Source organism: Dipteris shenzhenensis, chromosome 6 (genome assembly GCF_047967505.1).
Source record: "Dipteris shenzhenensis isolate YYH24624 ecotype China chromosome 6, Dip_SZ_1.0, whole genome shotgun sequence".
Taxonomy (NCBI): Eukaryota; Viridiplantae; Streptophyta; class Polypodiopsida; order Gleicheniales; family Dipteridaceae; genus Dipteris; species Dipteris shenzhenensis.
This window is the reverse complement of record NC_141601.1, coordinates 4,832,848-4,850,757: the sequence shown is the minus strand read 5'-3', so window position 1 is coordinate 4,850,757 and position 17,910 is coordinate 4,832,848. Positions and strand designations below refer to the sequence as shown.

The following is a 17,910-nucleotide window of genomic DNA, read 5'->3' as shown; positions in this document are numbered from 1 at the left end:
TAGCTGGTTCCTGCGTAGTTACACAAGAGTGGAGGATTGATATCTAACAACATCTTCACCTACTACCCTATTGCCTTATCACACCATTACATCCTTCTCACTAACTACATGATGTATTACCCCTTCGTGTTATTACTTCCATGATTCCATTACCATGCTCAAACTTTATGACCTCTAAATATCCCCCCATACTTCTTCCATGTATTTCTCCCCTTCCGCGACTCCTTGTAGCTACACCCCCCTTCTACACTAGTCCATTTTTTTACCACTTTTCTCTCTTGATCACCCATGCTACTTAATGCTCTCAGGTTCATATCAAGCTGGATAGTTTGTGGCTCAGTGTTTATTTTTATTGTGACACTGATAACAAGGGAGGACTGTTTATGACACCTATCTTCCCAACTAAAGTTTAAGTTGGTTCTCACTTGTCTTTCTTGCTGGATGGTGGCAGGTATGCAGATTCCTCTCTTCAATTAAAAAAAATGCTTGCTACTACTTATCCAAGCTCAACTTCTATGCAATTTATGCGAAATCTTAATTTACAAAATGGCCCACTGCTGGTTTTCTTTTATTAATAGGGGTTCACCTACTTGTACAAACCTTTCCTTTAGTGCAATGAGTTTCTCTTTCTATTCCATTGTCTAGCTTTGCTCTTTTGTCTTTTCACTATGCAAACGGGTGCTGTCAAGTCTTCCACACACATGTTCCCATGCAACTCTGGACGGTTTCACATAGTACACTTAAGTCATTAAGTCCTTCTCTGCTTCTTTACACCCTTCTTAAACTTGTTATTTATTTGTTATTAAATTTTTTTAGATAAGTTTTTCTAATTCCTTCTCTTGTCCTTGCAGAAATATTAATGGGACGTCACACTCCAATCCAGATCTCTCAAACAACCGTCTCTTGACTCTCACTCCCAGCTCTTACAAAATACATTTAAGTCATTATGTCCCTTGACCTTTTGACTCTTTTCATTGCTATTATGAGCAACACTATTTTATTCCACTTACTTTTTTTCATTTTCACCTTTTTAAGGGCTCTTCTAAACCAAACAAATGTTAGAATTTCCCACTTCCCTCTCCATGCTTGATATTGCTATTATTAAGACCTCAACTTAATTAATATGCTTCCACACTGCTAAATTTTGACCTACCTTACTCAAGTACATATTTTCCATTCCTTAAAATTGCACTTCTCAATACTTCTTAACCTCTTCAAGTAGACAGTAGGTCATCACACTAGGTGATGACCTACTTTCTCACCTAGTGTGTTGTATCATACTAAGGCAAAGGTGGATACACACACACATAGTATCCTCATTCTCTCTTTTTCCCTTGCAAATTATTGTTCTTCCCTTTAAGTCCCTTTGAAAACCTTCTTTTAAAAAACTACCTCTCCCTCTCTCAAAATTCCCCCCCCCTCTCTCTCTGCCCTCTTTCTCCTCTTTTACCTAATTTCCCCCAAAAATCCTCTCCCTTTTCCAACTTATCCCCTCTTTTACCTAATATCCCCCAAAAATCCTCCCTTTCCCAACTTATCCCCTCTTTTTCCCCTACTCTACCTCATTATATTCTCCCTAATTATTTCTAAAATTTCATAGTTGTCTCTTAATTTTTCATAATCCTATTTTTTCCTTTTCACTCCCAAGCTTAATTACATTCCCTCTAATTTTTTCCCTTATTAATTATCCCTGTTTTTTGCTTAATGTTCCTTAATTAATGTTTTCCTAAATTTTCTCCTAATTTCTTTTGCTACCTTTTTATTGCTACACACACACACACACACACACACGTTATATCCTTACTCCCTTTCCTATTACAATTCCTAACTTTTATCCCCATCTCTCTCCAATTTTCCCCTCTTTCTCTACCTAACCTCTCCGTCTTCACCTCTTGCTCCCTCTCTACTTATCCCCTCTCTCTAATTTAAAACCCCCTCTCTCTCTAACTACACTTTTACCTCTCTCCCTAACCCCACCTCTACTCACCTTACTACACTTCTACCTACCTCTACTCCCTAACTACTCCCTAACCAAGTCCCTAACCCAAGCTCCTCCCCCGACTATTCAATTCCATTTTTTGTGACTACTAATTGCCTCAAATTTTGACCACCATCCCGACTACCTACCCTCCCAACCTACCAACTTCTTCCTCCCTGACTTTCCCTCTCCCTCTACGTTGGTTGAGTTCCCTGCCCTCCCAACTAAGCTCAACTGGTTATTTGAACCCCCTCTTCTTATTTCGTCCACCTACTCTATCTTTGCCTGCCCATCACTGTACAATGCTACTCTGTGCTACGCAATAGCCTACCAACCTCTGTGACCCACATCGCCTCTCGTTCCAACTTCATTGCCATGATCGCCTAATCTCAACCTTCTTTAGCGCACCTCCTACGTTTCTTGCTCTTTGGACTTTTGCCGCAATCTCTCTCCCTATGGTTTCCTCTCACCTCCCCTCTTTCTCTACTTCATTGCATCGACATCGCCTCGTGGCCTTTGCCACCCAGCTACATTGTTTGGATCCACAAGTTATGTAAAATTACATGACACACCCACCACCTCTCTGTCTTTTCCTTCATTTTCTTTGCCACCCTTTACACCTCCCTATTACACCCCTTCCACTTTACTCCTTACCTCTTTTATTTTCTTTATAACCCAACCCTCCCTCCCCCCCACCCTTTTTAATTCTCCCTTTCATTCACTTATAATACTCTAGGTTCCCAACTTATTTCTCTACTTGTGTTTCTCCTACCCCCTATTCTTTCTTTTCCTTACACTTTTACAAGTACTATTAGCCTAATTTTCATCTTAAGCAATGTATCTATAATTCATTAACCAATCTATTAAACTTTACCATTTTTGTTAGCCTATCTTATGATTTATTAGCCTATCTACTACACTCTACCATCTCTTTTAGCTTAGCTTATGACTCATCAACCAATCTTTTGCCCTAGTATCCTATGTTTTATAAACTCTCACAATTCTTTTTGGCTATCTAAGTAATCCTTTCCCCCTTCTACCTCGTATTATCTTTATAATACTACCTACTCATTGTTTGTTTTACCACTATCTATCATGCTCCTCTCACACTGTTCTCCCCATCCACACACCTTCACCCTCCTACCCTATTGTTTATCACACCATTACATCCTTCTCACTAACTATGTGCTCTATTACCCCTTCGTGTTATTACTTCCATGACTCCATTGCCACCCTCAAACTTTGACCTCTAAAATTCCCCCCATAGTTCTTCCATGTATTTCTCCCCTTCCCTTATTCCTTGTACTTACACCCTCCCTTTGCACTTGTCCATTTTTTTACCTCTTTTCACTCTTGATCACCCATGCTACCTAATGCTCTTAGGTTCATATCAAGCTGGATAATTTGTGGCTAAGTGTTATTTTTATTGTGACACCAATAAGAAGGGAGGGGTGTTTATGACACCTGTCTTCCCAACTAAAGTTTAAGCTAGTTCTCACTTGTCTTTCTTGTTGGATGGTGGCAAGTATGTAGACTCCCCTCTTCAATAAAAGTAATGCTTGCTATAACTTATCGAAGCTCAACTTCTATGCAGTTTATGCAAAATATTTTTTTACAAACTGGCCCACTGCTGGTTTTCTTTTATTAATAGGGGTTCACCGACTTGTACAAAATTTTCCCTTAATGCAATAAGTTTCTCTCTCTATTCCATTGACTAGCTTTGCTCTTTTGTATTTTCACTAAGCAAAGGGGTGTTGTCAAGTCTTCCACACACACACACACATACAAACTTTACTCTGTGTTGTGTGTGTGTGTGTGTGTGTGTGTGTGTGTGTGTGCGTGCACGCGTGTGCAAAAGCAATTACCAATTGGCTATATTTTGACATTTGTATGGTTTTAAGACAATGTATCCCCATAAAACTCTCTCTCTCTCTCTCTCTCTCTCTCTCTCTCTCTCTCTCTCTCTCTCTCTCTCTCCCTATCGAAAAAATATAATGGAATAATATAGAAGTAGAGAGGGGGGAAAGGGAAATATGTATAGATATAAAGAAAAAGGGGGGGGGGGGATAAAGTAAAAAAGACCTAAGAGTCCATTTTGTGGGACGGGAGTCAAAAAGACACGAGAGTCTATTCCATGATGGGCAAAGGATAGCATGAATGAATGGCATCGGAGTGTCTTGAAGAGTAGAGTGGAGAGGGCACATAATTATGGGTAAGTGTTCGAAAGGACGTTGGTACGCAACAGTACTTAAGGTAGGGCTAGAGGTCAATACGAGCATTGGTGCGGGGAGTCACAAGGGATAGATTAAGTGAGGGGAATGGCAGCTGTCACGGGCGCCAACAACAAGGATCAAAATTGCAGGGTGTAATTATAGGTAAGAGGTGTAAGGAGTAGTCGCAAGCGAGGTTGCAGAGGGTAGAAGATAGTCAATGTGATGGGTTTGGAGGTGGGTAGAAAAGAATGCACGCCCTTAAATAGGTAGGAGGTTGGGTAGTTAGGGAGTCGGGTAGGTAGAGAGCTAGGGAGGCTAAGGGTTGGGGAAACATGCGGTAATGAAGACCATGAGTCTAGAATGCAGGGCCGACGATGATTATGACGGGGAGGGAGGTTTTTCATTAATAGGATATTAGTTTAAATAGGGTCAGTGATAAAAGGCGGGGAGGGTGGGGTGTTAGCATAAAATTTTAACAAGGAAAAAATAGGCAATAAGAGTAGAGGAAAAAAGTTTTGAAAAAAGTCTAAGTAAATGAAAATAAGACAATTAGAAAAATAAAAAATAAACAAACAATACAAGGAAAGATTAGGGAAGATAAGGATAATAAACAAGAAAAGAAAAAGTAGAAAAGGAAATTTAAAAATTAAATAAATTAGGAGAGAAGTACAATAAGAAAAATTATAGTAAAATTAGAAGATAGAAGACTTACAAGAAAATTTATGGAGTTTTTAAAAAGAGAATTTTAAAAAAAGTGTTTAAAAATTAGAAAGAAAAAAGGGGGGGGTCTTAATTAAGGGATCAAAAAGGGGAAAAAGTAAGAGATGGGAAGCAAAAAAGAAGAACAATAATGGAAAGGAGATAAGAAAATTTTTTAAAAAAAGAAAGGAGAATATTAAGGTTTAAAAATAAGGAAACTAATGAAAAAAAATTAATTAAAAAGAAAGTTTAGGGAGAAGAGAAACGAAAAGGAAAAATGAGTGACAATTAAGCAAAAGATAAAATATAGAGGAAAATTATTGGAAATTAAGAGAGATTAATGAGCAAGGGTCATAGGAAAAATTATTAATTAAAAGTTTAGAAGAAAGGAAAATTACGGAAGGATTTATTAGTATTTCTTTTATAAAAAAGGAAATTACGGAGAGTATTGGGATAAAGTATTAGAAAAAAAGGGAAATAAATAAGGAAAATTAGCAATAATTAAGGGAAGTAGGTGTAAATAGGGAAGTAATGGGGGGGGATAAGGTGGGAAGAAAACGGAACAAGGGTTTAAACAAAAGGAGGAAGGGGTAGGAAGTGTGTGTGTGTGTGGGTGAGAGAGAGAGAGAGAACAAAAAATTTACAAAAGTGTTGAATGGAAATTCCACCAAAAAGGTTGTTCCACGATATTCCATGGTGTTTATTTCATTGCCATACATGTGATTTGGGATGTTACCCTAAAAGCTGACAAACTATGCAAGGACACACTTTTTTTCCACCTGAACTCCTCACATTATACATGAGAAGATGCAACCTTTAGAGAACTTTCACCACTCTCCAAAGCTTACTTACAATCTGCTTCCACCAAATCCCATTCACTATTCACACCAGGAAACCTCTACTCTGCCAACACCTCAAAAAGGAAACATAATAAATTGGATTGTAGAAGGAACATGCCACATGGCACCCCAAAATTCGACAATGTACCACACTCATCATTTCTTTAGAAAACACAACAACAATATATATGAATGCCAACATGCTATAACTAAAACATCCATTGTATTAGTAGGAATGGATGTAATGAAGAAGGGGTTGATCATGTCTATGGTTAAGCTAACCCAAGTTAGCCAACTCTACCACCTAGCTAGGTAATTGGTGCCTAGTCTAGTGGCATGTATGGATAACCTTTCAAACCCCCCCTTTGTTCTAAGGACAACATCCCACAAAATGCCACTGCATTCACCTACAAATATCAACATATATAAATCAAAGCAACTTAGTAATTGAGTAATATTTCAGACCCATCTATCATGTTTTCGACAAGGACATAAAGATTTGACAAAGAGGCAATCTTCACGTATCCAATTCATCACATTTTCTCCCAAAGTACACACACACACACACATCTCTGTCTCTCTCTCTCTCTCTCTCCTCTCTCTCTCTCTCTCTCTCTCTCTCTCTCTCTCTCTCTCTCTCTCTATCTCTATATATATATATATATATATATATATATATATACATACATATATACATACATACAGACATATACATACATATATATACATATACATACACATATATGTGTGTGTATGTGTGTGTGTGTGTGTATACATATACGTATATGTATACATACATACATACATATATATATACATATATATATGTATGTATATATATATACATACATATACATATATATATATATATATACATATACATATACAAACACACACACACACACACACACACACATATATATATATAGAGAGAGAGAGAGAGCCCAATCTCAATTCATTGTGTCGTAAGGAAATCGAAAATTAAAAGATCACAATGCATGGGTCAATTAAATAAGGGTTTTTTTAATCTTAAACAATGATGCATATGTCAAATTGTGGAACTCCTTCTACTTTCATTACATATTTATATTTCAAAGCATCATAAGAAGTCAAACCTCTGCATGCTTTCATGATTTTAAACATTTTTATTCATTGAATGATTATATGCATTGTAACATATGCAAGAGAATAAAAGAATTTGTAAATGGTAAGGAACAAACATGACCTAACTAAGTACACCAAAGTAGTGGAGAGGAGGTAGCAGTGGTCCAGCAACTGGATGGAGCACCCGCCAATAAAAAACCAAAGAAAAAAACCCAGAAGAAATAGCTCAATATATCGACAAGCGTTCATTGGCCAATGACACATTATGTTGAAATACCAAACACTATGCATAAAAGTGGAGAAGCAATGCATTAAAGCTTTTTTCTTTAAAAAATACAAAGGTTCAATGTATCATAAGTGATCTCTTGGGAAAATTAATGCGATCTCAACTCTTAGTAATTGAAATGGGAGAGCTAATCGTAATGGTTCTTTAATCATTGCACGAATAGGGAGATAAGTACTCTCCTTCAAGGTCGAGAGTAACAAACTAACGATTTAGTCCATAGGACTAAATAACCCAACTTTAATGTGTGATAACCACACACATCCAACACTAGCATTGGTTGTATGGACATTACTGGACACCTTTAAAGTTCAAATCAAGGTTGAGTAGGATGACTTGTCTTCGACAAGTTAAAGACCCGCTTCGTCCATCTCAACTTTAAGACATCTTGAACTTTAAGAAAAGATTTATTTATAAATTTGAATATTTCAATGAAAGTTTCTATAAAGTTTCTAGTTGAGTCTTAGCATTACATATAGCTCTCTCTCTCTCTCTCTCTCTCTCTCTCTCTCTCTCTCTCTCTCTCTCTCTCCCCCCCTTTGTGTGAACAAAAAATTCATAAAAGTGTTGAATGGAAATTCCACCACAAAGGTTATCTCGGTGTAATTGCATGCATATCAAGAAGATATTAATTGTTAAGATTTGTACTTTTATCACTTTTTTCCACACTTGAAGGCAAAACAAAATAATGAAGAAGGACTTGAAATTAGTGGAGTGAACTTTTGGGAAAGCAAAAAGGAAGAGAAGGCCTTCGTGTACACTTGTAATAGCCATTCCCAACCATTCTTTCTTGAAATAAAGATTGCCCTTGTCTTGGTATTGCAGAGAGTACAAACTTGAGACTGGTCTTGGAAGCATAGAAGGGGCAAAGCAAGCCCCAATGATCAATCTAGGAGTAGTGTTGAAGTGGGCGGTGACATAGGTCGCCTTAGGAGAATTGCTATAAGCATTGAAATCTGTCCACTCACTCACGATATAGGAGCTATCAGTCCCAAAAATACTAGGGAGAAGACATTCGAAGGCATCCAAGATATTGAGAACTTTATCTTAGTCCCTATTGTGTAGATGACATAAATGCCCTAAAGAAAATTGTAGTATGCAAGGAGTGTGCCAGGATGTATGGCACGTTGGCAGCTTAGCAAGACTATCACCTAGCACCTCATCTTTGTATATCATCTCCAAAATCATGAGACACATGTTTGAGTAGTCAAGATGAGATGATGGGGAAGGAAACTTCAAGACCGCTCCTTCAATCCCAAAGTGTGTGTGGCAAGGCACGCAAAGATCAGGTGCTATCATGTGACACCAAAAAGACAAGGATGTATAGAAGCAATTGGGAAATGGCTACACATTAGTTCTTTATAACATCGAGAAGGAATAAAATTAGCATCTCTTGTTCTGATTCAGAGGTAGCATGCAGATTTTCTTAGGGGGAAGGTGATCACCCTGGAGGCGAAAAGCTCTGACACAATTGAGATGGACCTAAGCTTGAAGATTTCTTGGGTGGTGCATCCTTAGGATTCAAAATCTAAAAATTGAAGAAGCATGGATGCCTCAAGCCCACATTTGCAATAAGCCCAAAGCGGTTCCTCGAAGGATACTATTTGGCCCACATCACTACTTGGAACATCTATGTTGCCCAATGCAGCTTAGTGTGACGAGACCAAATGCTCTCGGTAGCCATCCTCATAGCGATATTACCTGCATGTTGAGGGTCGTATGGGAGCGGGGTATGATTGGATCTTGAACTATCGTTTGAAAGGTGGGTGCATTTCTACAAGGCTTGGCTTGGAAGTGCATTCTATGTATTCATAGATTGAGGTATTCACTGGATGTAGAGTCCCCACCAATGTTGTTTGCCCCTCTTTGAGAGACTCTTTTAACTAGAATGCTTGGCCAACGCTAAGTATATTGTAAGTAGCTAATAATTGGCCAATTATCTAATGGCTTAGAATGTGCCACATGGCTTCTTAGGATTTTAGAGTTTCATAAAACTCTCTAGTGATGGCCAAGTAGAAAAGGCTCTTGGATAGACCATTTTCCCCCTCTGATGTTAATTTGTATGGTTGGCTTTTTCTCATGAGAAAGTCAGCGTTCAAATTGTACAGTGAGCTTACAATGGCACTGCCAGACTCTTTCTTCCCAAGGTTCAAAGAGACTTCCGAGATGGCGCAGACTGCTACGACATTGATTCAACGGAGTGTATCCTTAGATCTAATATATAGTCATCTTATCATGTGAGACAAGCAATCCAAACCCCAAGTATCTGGGAGCTAACGGTCGGAGGTCAACGAACTGTTCTAACGTTGACGCTGGAGATATTCATGAACAGCTCGAAAACATGATAGGCTTATGATTTGCTACAGCTGGGTGCACCTGCCAGCATTCAGAATTGAGTTGCTTCGAAAGTGTTCAAAGCATGAAGGTTTAGTGCATTGGCAACTTTCAAAACGTAATTCAATATTGTCCAGTCCAGGTTTTGGGGCCTGCTGCCATGGTTCACAGCATAGAACATCAGGTTAAAGATGGTGATTCATTAGAATGGCTTGCTGAAAAATATAGCACAACTGTTTCTGCAATCAAAAGCCTGAATAGTCTGCAAGACGATCTAATATTTACAGGCAGGTAAGTTAGTGGTTTAGCCAAGTTGAAGTCAGGTTTTACAAGACCATTGATTGTACTTGTAAATGTTAAATTTTTCACAATATAGTTGTATCAAAATCCTTTCGGTTGACTGCAGTGTGTTAAAAATATACAAAACACCAAGACTCAGGGGATTTCATGGGTTGCGAAAAAAGACTTTAACTGCCAGAGACGCAACTTCTTCCCCAACGATACAGACATCAGAACTCAAAACTGATTGTATCTGCCCATTCAATACATCCCCTCTTTTTCGAAGTACCAGATACATCAGACAGCTGCCAAAACTGAAGACAGTAAGGATTAGGTTTGGAGACACATTGGCAGATATTGCCCATGACCATGGGTAATTGACTTAAAGAACTCTGTGGAATGTTATTAGTTTTTTGTTTTAAAAAACTATATATATTAGTTTTTTTTAATCTTTATATGTACTGTTGTCCAGGATCAGTGTCACAGAACTTCAGCAGCTGAACAATTTGCAGGATGACGTGATATTTGAGGGTGATGTACTGGCTGTTTCTTCTGGTTGGTCTTCCTAAAATTGTTGTTGCTCCATGTAATTGTATAGATGCCTTTAGAAAGATCTCCCAGTCTCCAGATTATCACGAGTCATTAATTTAGGAGTCTCAGAAAGATTGTGAGTTGGCAAAAGAACGGCTGTCTCCTGTACTTTTCATCCAAGTTGTGGCCTGCTGATATTTATTTCTATTTGTAGCAGTGTGTTGCTCTATCAACTATCTTGTTATGCTCATATACTTGTCCTTCATAGGCTGTTGTATGTCGGGTGAGGAGAATGTGGACCGCTTTATGATGAGTTTAATCCTTTAGTGCTAGCCTTGCTCACTGCTGAGTCTGCAGGTCACCTCCAAGGTGCTGACAGAACAACTCTGTGAAGGCTATTGTGTGCACGTGTGTGGATGTGTGTGTGTGTGAGAGAGAGAGAGAGAGCATGTGTAAAAACTATGGTCTACACCCATCGTTTGGGCAATGATGAGCCGATGGGGAAAAATAGCTAGTCCCTGCTATGTGAGATAAGGTTTGTTGTTTCAACCTTGTGGGTGACTATCATGAGGTTGAATGTGCACTGCTTTAGAGGACAAGTTCAGGCATAATTCTTGGATTCATCTTTATATATGTTTCCATCATATCAGCGGATGTGTCAATTTGATTTTGTGAAGTTTTCATCCAAGTTACAGCCTGCTGATATTGCATAATTCTTTCTGTTAGTTGTTCTGTTGTAGCTTTTGAACTTGCCATCACAAGCAGGATCTTTGTTGCTTGGTTTAAAATTTTCTTTTCTTTGAAACAAACCTATGTGATAGATTGAGGTTCTTTCACAGGAAATGTGGAAAGAACCTTCGCAAATATAAGGCCCGGTGAAAGAAGAACAAAGAGGTGTCTTTTTTCTAGGCAAAGGGAGACTTATATAAGACCATTTAGATATGATAACTTGAAATTAGTTCTAGAGTGGAGAGAGACTTCAGATTTGAAGACTCGAGGTGCGTGATGATAATGCTGTCTCTGCAGAAATTGAGTATGTCATTCTAAATAATGTGTAAATTGCTCTATTTTAATGAATGTTAAAGACTTTAGTACGTGGCTTACCTGCGTGACTTTGTTTTGGCACCCCTGGAGCCACGCTTGCCAGGCCGTTGGCAGAAGAGAAAGGGTTTTGAATGTCTATGCTTTAGCTCGCCTTTGATTGATGGGTAAGGAGTTTGGCTAGGCATAGTTGATAGTACAAGGTTTGGCAAGGCATAGTTGATCGTATTGGTTTCCTTATGAAATTTGTTTTTATGCTGATGGTTTGGATAAATGTGCGCTGTAACTTGGGGTTTGGCAGCTTCATAAGCAGTCCATTTGGTTGGCGGTGGGGTTCTTTTCATGAGGTAGGTTATGTGGAGGAACTCTAAAGGCATTTTTTGTATTGTATCTCATTTGCTTCCGTAATGAAGATACTGCTGGTGATTTCTATCATTTTCTTTGTTGACAATTGTTCAATCTTTCTGACAGGGGGTTGATTTGGCAACAGATCAGGGAACACCAATTTTTGCATCAGAGAGAGGCAAAATTATGTCTGCTGGCTGGAGTAGTTGGTCAGTTTTTTGCAAGCTCATTCTTTTGCACCTCTATTCTCATAGCCATGTTTCATCGCTTACTTTGTGTGAGGGAACAGCTAGTGTGACGTCTGATTTTAGTTTTCCATTACATATTTTGTCTTCTGTGATTTGGGATTTTCACTCTCATAAAAAAGTTCCCCTCAATTTTATGGGGAAGGTAAAGTGTCTCCTAACAAGTGAACAGATCAGAAGGCCAATCTGCAAAGCCTTTTTTACTGTTTTTGAACAAACTATGTAGATGGTTAGTGTGAAATATGCATGTTGCTGGCCTTTGAAATCTTTTTCTTATAAAGTACTTACATCTTTGTCTATGTCTTTGTGCATGTTATTTGTTGTTGGGATCGAGGACTTCAGGGTTATGTTTTCTGTACCGATGATCTTATTCTTTTGGTTTCGTCGCCCTGTTCAATGGAAATCTATTTGCAGGGGGGATGTATCTACTCTCGTTGTTTTGAAACAATCTTTTTTTTAAGAACATGCTTTTTTTACATGACCATTGAGTTTCCTATATATACACGAGCATGCTTGTCTTCATGAGCATGTGCTTGCCTTTGTATTTTTCATATCATAAAAGAGCTGTTTGAATGGGTTGGAAGTTTGGATTATGTGTCAATACAGTTCTCATAGTAGGTCATCTAAAAGCTAACACTCTTAAAAGCATACTTTTCTGAACCCTGCTGTGAAGTCTTTCCTGACCTCTTAATTTTCTTATGATTGCTTGTTGGAGATGGAATAGAGGACTTCAAAGATGATAAAAACGGATTTATTTTTCAGCTATGGATATCTGATTGAGATTCAGCACGACCGTGGTTTTGTGACGAGATATGCTCACTGCTGTGCAACATATGCTCATGTTGGTCAGGTATATGATAAAACTGGAGAATGGTTACATATTGTTGATGAAACCGAGTCACATTCTTAAATGTCACGGGGATCATTGGAATCTTGGATTCTTTTGAGAGGCTTTTATAACTGTACGTCAGTCTATCTTCCAATTTGATGGACAGTTGTCTTATGATCTTTGTATCTGGTGCAGAATGTCTTGAAGGGTCAACAAGTTGCAGCTGTGGGAGCAACTGGTCGTGCCACTGGACCACACGTGCATTTTGAGGGTTAGTGTTTCTGTTCAAGCTGTGTTTTCTGTTGATTTGCACAAAAGATGGTTCCAAATGATGTTTTATGTCTCAACGTCCAATGTGCAGTAAGGTGCAATGGTAAAGCATTGGATCCTTTCAAGTTTGTGAGGTGGTGATTTTGCCAGTCCTGAGTTTAAACGGAAGATTCTTTCAATTGGACACATGAGGTGGGCAACCACATGAGGGGCATGGCCATGGGAGGATCGCAGTGCTTTGATAGAGATGGATTCGGTAAAAAAGGAAACAAGGCAGCGCTACATCCAGACCACTAACTTTGAAGCCTGCAATCATGGCGTTTTAAAATTATTGCTGTACTCTAGACGTGTCAATGATGTAGAACATGTGGATAATGTATGCATTATCGAGGTGTCATATTCCTGATTGGATGGAAGCGGGAAAAATCATGTATACCAAACCTCTATTGCTTGAATCTCAAATCCAGCCCCTTGATGCTGCTATTCAGGGATGATGAAATCTGGTTTCGGGAGGTCCTGAGGCTGAGCTAGCCATTTTTGCAATTATGCCAACACCACTCTCATCTGATCAACTGCAGGAGTGGAAAATCTCAATCCAAGTGACTGACATACATGGCAAGACCTAAGATTAAATATACTTCAATCTTGATAACTGCAAAGATTTAGGTCTCATTTAGTCATTATCCAAAATAGCAGCTAATTTAAAATTAGATTCAGTTATTCCAGAGTTTAGTGTATGCTTAACCTTGTCAAATCTTATTGAAATAACTGTATGGCTATAATTGCAAATGTGATGCTCCTAAATACATACTGGAATCTAGGCAATCCCCCACCAACAAGCTATGTTCCTGATGGAGGAAGCTTCTTGCATATTTTATTGTAACAAGCGTACATAGTAAGTATTGTTGATTAGTATCTCCGTTTTGCATCTTGATATAAAATTCTTACAAGAAGGCGCTTCTTGACATGACGTCCAAATTTCTAGAATCTTGAACCTTCAAAACAAGCACAAAGAAGCGACCATAGAAACAACATGAATGGCTCTAGGCTAGCTCACCAACCAACCATGCCGTCCGCGAGGAAAAGACTCCGGAGCTGGGATGTCCCATGGGCTGAGCTATTGACACATCTCCCAACCAGCTTGACGTCCCATACCACCAAGAGGTGCCCAAGAGCTTGGGTCTTTGGCTACGCTAGGAAGCAGGTGCGGGCCCAACATGATCAAGGATCAAGATGAGCAAGGAAGAGCTAAGCTTGCTTTGACTTGTGCAGTGAAAACTGAACCCCTAGGCTCCTTATATAGGCTCTAGGCCAACGCCGCTAAAAATAGCAAAAGTTCTAATTCGAACCCTAATCAATCCGCACCCTTTCAACTCAACCCAAGAATTGCCTACCTAGCCTCAAGCCTCCCCACATTCTTGAGCTAGTTCTGTGCGCTTAAAGCACACATCAAATACGATCCATGCACATGACATACTCCCCCTCCTCTAAGAACTCACTCCTGAGTCTTTGTAGATTAGTCAATGTCTCCCATGTATAATCTGCGTCAACACGATCCACTTGATCTTGTATTTATTGATCATCCTATTTCTAACTTGGCGTTCATGAAATCCAAGAATACGTTCAAGCTATAAGTTCATGAGGTGTGACTAACTTCCTTAAGTCTACTAACATGGAAAATTAGACGAATTCTTATATTTGGACAACTTGTTCAATGTTTCTTTTAATCCGACATGGACCACAGTATTTGGGGGATAACTTCTTAACCTTACTAGTACTTAGGCTCTTAGATTCCTTGGAAACTCGTAAAAATACCTTGATTCCTTTTTAAAGCTCTCTTGGAGAACGATGTCTATTAGAATAAAGTTGTCTCGATCTAAGGCACTTCTAATACAGTCCTTGGCAAACTGTAACATTTCTTGCATATCTTGTAAAAATGATTTGGCAACCTCATTTTTAATTCTCTTGAATCCTATCATTATTGGTGACTTAGGTTAAAATCCATGCATAAGCATAAAAGGACTAAAACCTATACTTGAATGCTATGCATTGTTATAAGCAAATTCAACCGTGGGTAAATAATCTTCCCATGAAGATTGTTTCACTGGCCATCAAGCTGTGTCTATCTAGAGGGACTGAAACTAAGAGTGGTATCTAACTTGTCAAAAACGAGTGTTTAGAATTCAGTCTTGTAAACTTAGAATCCCTATCAATAACTATGTCAACATGCAACCCATATAGACAAAATCATTGGTCAACAAATTGCCGAGAATTCTAAAATTACTACAAGAATGTCTATTGTTATTCAAAAAAGCAGATTGCTTTTGAGTTGCATCACACTTCTTTCACACTAAAAATGTATTCATTACATCATACATATTTTAAAAAAATTCCCTATGGATTATATTAAGAGAAACTAAGATTTGTATATGAATCTTTTGAATAGAAATATAGATCACAATGTAACCACAATACCAAGTTTCAAAATGAAGTAGGCAATGTTATCTAATAAAACAATCATGAAAGAGGAGTGTAATTGAAAGTTGAACTATTTTTTGGTGGGCAATAATGCAAAGCAATCTCTTCCAATATATAAAAATTCTATTTCTATACATAGAAATAGAATTTCTATAGAATGCAAAGCAATCTCTTCCACTATATAGAAATTCTATTTCTTGTGAGGATACATAGACAAACCAAATAAACTTGATTTAAGCCTTCAAATGAACCACAAAATGTTTTAAGAACATTATGATGAGTAATACTATCTAGAGAAATTTAGCTTTTATTGGAATACATCCAGTTACAAGACCAAACATATTGGTCAAAAATGACCCTCAATCTTCTTAGTAAATAGTTGTGACATCAAAAGTAGATGTTCATTTCAAGAAGTTGAACAAGCTGTGGAACCTTGTCAACCAATGTGTTTCAATGTGACCTCAATTTCTTCTCCTTCAAGTGTAGTTTATGACTTACTGTAATCAATGGAAGGACAGGTGTTTGCTTGCAAAAGAGCCTAGCCAAGAATAAAGCTAGAAATGGGCAATGAAAGGAAGGGATTTGGTGTGTGAGTAGAAATTGGGATGAGCTGAGGATGAGGTAGAAGTGAGTGTAGCAAGGGGGTGTGCAGGTGGGACTAAGGTGGGTGTTGGGTTGATGAATTGGTTGTGTGATCTCTTTCAAGGCTTCGAATGAATAGATGATTTAAGAGATGCTTGAGAGTTTTATTAGAGCACGCAATCAGGATTGGTCCCCCCTCCCTTTTTTTGCATAGACAACTCAATGAGGAATGTTATGTTTTTTAATATAAAGGAAAATATTGTCTGGAGAATTGCCCTCTTCTCATGTACTTAGACTAGATTGAAGTCCAAAGCCATGGAAAAGTCAGATTATGGCACAATACTATCACCAATCCCATCAATGGCTAAAGTCTTGCCAAAAGCTTAGATCCTCACCATTGTATCAAATCTCTTCTATAATGGGTGAAAGCATGCTACGGTGTATGTACTATTGGCAAGAATGTGGTAGTACTAAGTAGTGTGCTATATGGAGAGATTCCTCGAATCGATGTGCACTAATATATTTATTGATTATAGATTCTCATGCGCAAGATATTCTCACATACACATTCTCATGCTCATACACACATTTTCATGCACTGCGTCTCCTCTCAGGTGTTTCACTTTCGAACCTGCACTCTATCACTTCCACTTTTGAACTTTTGAACCTCTGATTTTCAGCTTCCACTTTCGAACTTCTGATTTCCACGTCGAATTTTCTCACAGGATGTTGACGCGGGTCGCTCTCTCGTGAGTACTCTCTCTCTCTCTCTCTATCTATTTATCTATCTATCTCTCTATTCGTTCTTCTCTTTTCCCCCATTCTCTATTCGTTCTTTGCTTTTCCTCCATTCTCTAAATGCTTTCCCCCCATAATTCAATATTTGGACCTGTATTTTGCCATTCCTTCTATCGACATGCAAACTTTCTGCTTTTGTTGTTGCTCTCTCTCTCTCTCTCTCTCTCTCTTTGTTATTTTACTTCGTTTCATCTTAGTGCGAGTCCTAGTACTAAAATGTTACTCTCTTTACAGTAGTTGAAGACCGCCATGTCTCAAAGGAAGCCCAAAGGCATCACACCTCCCGCCTCCAAGAAGCCCGATGTCCTTTCTCCAAGAAGAAACAATCCATCCAGGAAGTCTGCAACCAAAGAGAAGGCAAAGGCTACGGACAGCAAAGCGGCTTCTATTCTGACTCCAACCAAAGAGAAGCCAAAGACTAAGGACAGCAAACCAATAGCAATTTCGACTAGAGTCAGTCTTGGATGGAGGTTTTTCCTAAGAGCGAAGGCAAACTCATATCTGGAGTTGGACACTTGGATCTGAGAAATATGGGGAAACAACAACACAGAGAGCCAGTGTGGCTTTCATATAGGTCGGCTGAAGAAATCGTTCCTGAACGATTTTATGAAGATTTACAATAGGATTTACAATTCGAAAACAGTCACGAACAATAAAGTTGGTATAGTATTGGCACGGGCATTCGCTGCATCTACTCATGGAGTAGATTTGGATTGGGATGACTTTGCCCAACATAGGACGTGAATCTGTGCTCGGCTAGCTTGGACAGCATGTGTATCAGCATGAACGTGATGTAGGCACGTCTACAGCAAAACGGGAGCTTGTAAGTTTACAGGAACAAGAAATTGTTTGAGTCTGAAGCAGCAGAGAAGTTCATCACCAGGGTGAAGAATCTGCGCAATCAGATGACTGCGATTGGCATCACCATCACCAGCGAGAACCTAGTACGAAGGTGCATACGGATTCTCCCACCAAAGTACGACGGTCTTGTTATGGTGCTAAATACGTAGAACAGAAATCTGCCCCTCAACTTTGAGGACTTCAGCGCGATGCTTCTGGAGG

General features: G+C 38.7%; 1 protein-coding gene across 3 annotated transcripts; it reads left to right on the top strand.

Moving 5' to 3' along the window:
• Nucleotides 1-9,166: 9,166 nt before the first annotated feature.
• On the top strand, nucleotides 9,167-13,611 carry LOC147900671 (uncharacterized). 3 transcript variants are annotated; one of them, XM_087375958.1, is made up of 10 exons: nucleotides 9,167-9,741; nucleotides 9,857-10,102; nucleotides 10,202-10,260; nucleotides 11,100-11,258; nucleotides 11,408-11,468; nucleotides 11,603-11,648; nucleotides 11,773-11,855; nucleotides 12,654-12,741; nucleotides 12,916-12,991; nucleotides 13,082-13,611. In XM_087375958.1, the coding sequence occupies exons 1-10, from the start codon at nucleotides 9,611-9,613 to the stop codon at nucleotides 13,129-13,131; spliced, it is 999 nt and encodes a 332-aa protein (XP_087232084.1). In that variant the 5' UTR covers nucleotides 9,167-9,610; the 3' UTR covers nucleotides 13,132-13,611. The 3 variants fall into 3 exon arrangements, with proteins under 3 accessions (XP_087232084.1, XP_087232083.1, XP_087232082.1); XM_087375957.1 differs by having other exon boundaries at nucleotides 9,168-9,741; nucleotides 10,208-10,284; XM_087375956.1 differs by having other exon boundaries at nucleotides 9,168-9,741; nucleotides 10,202-10,284.
• Nucleotides 13,612-17,910: the final 4,299 nt, after the last annotated feature.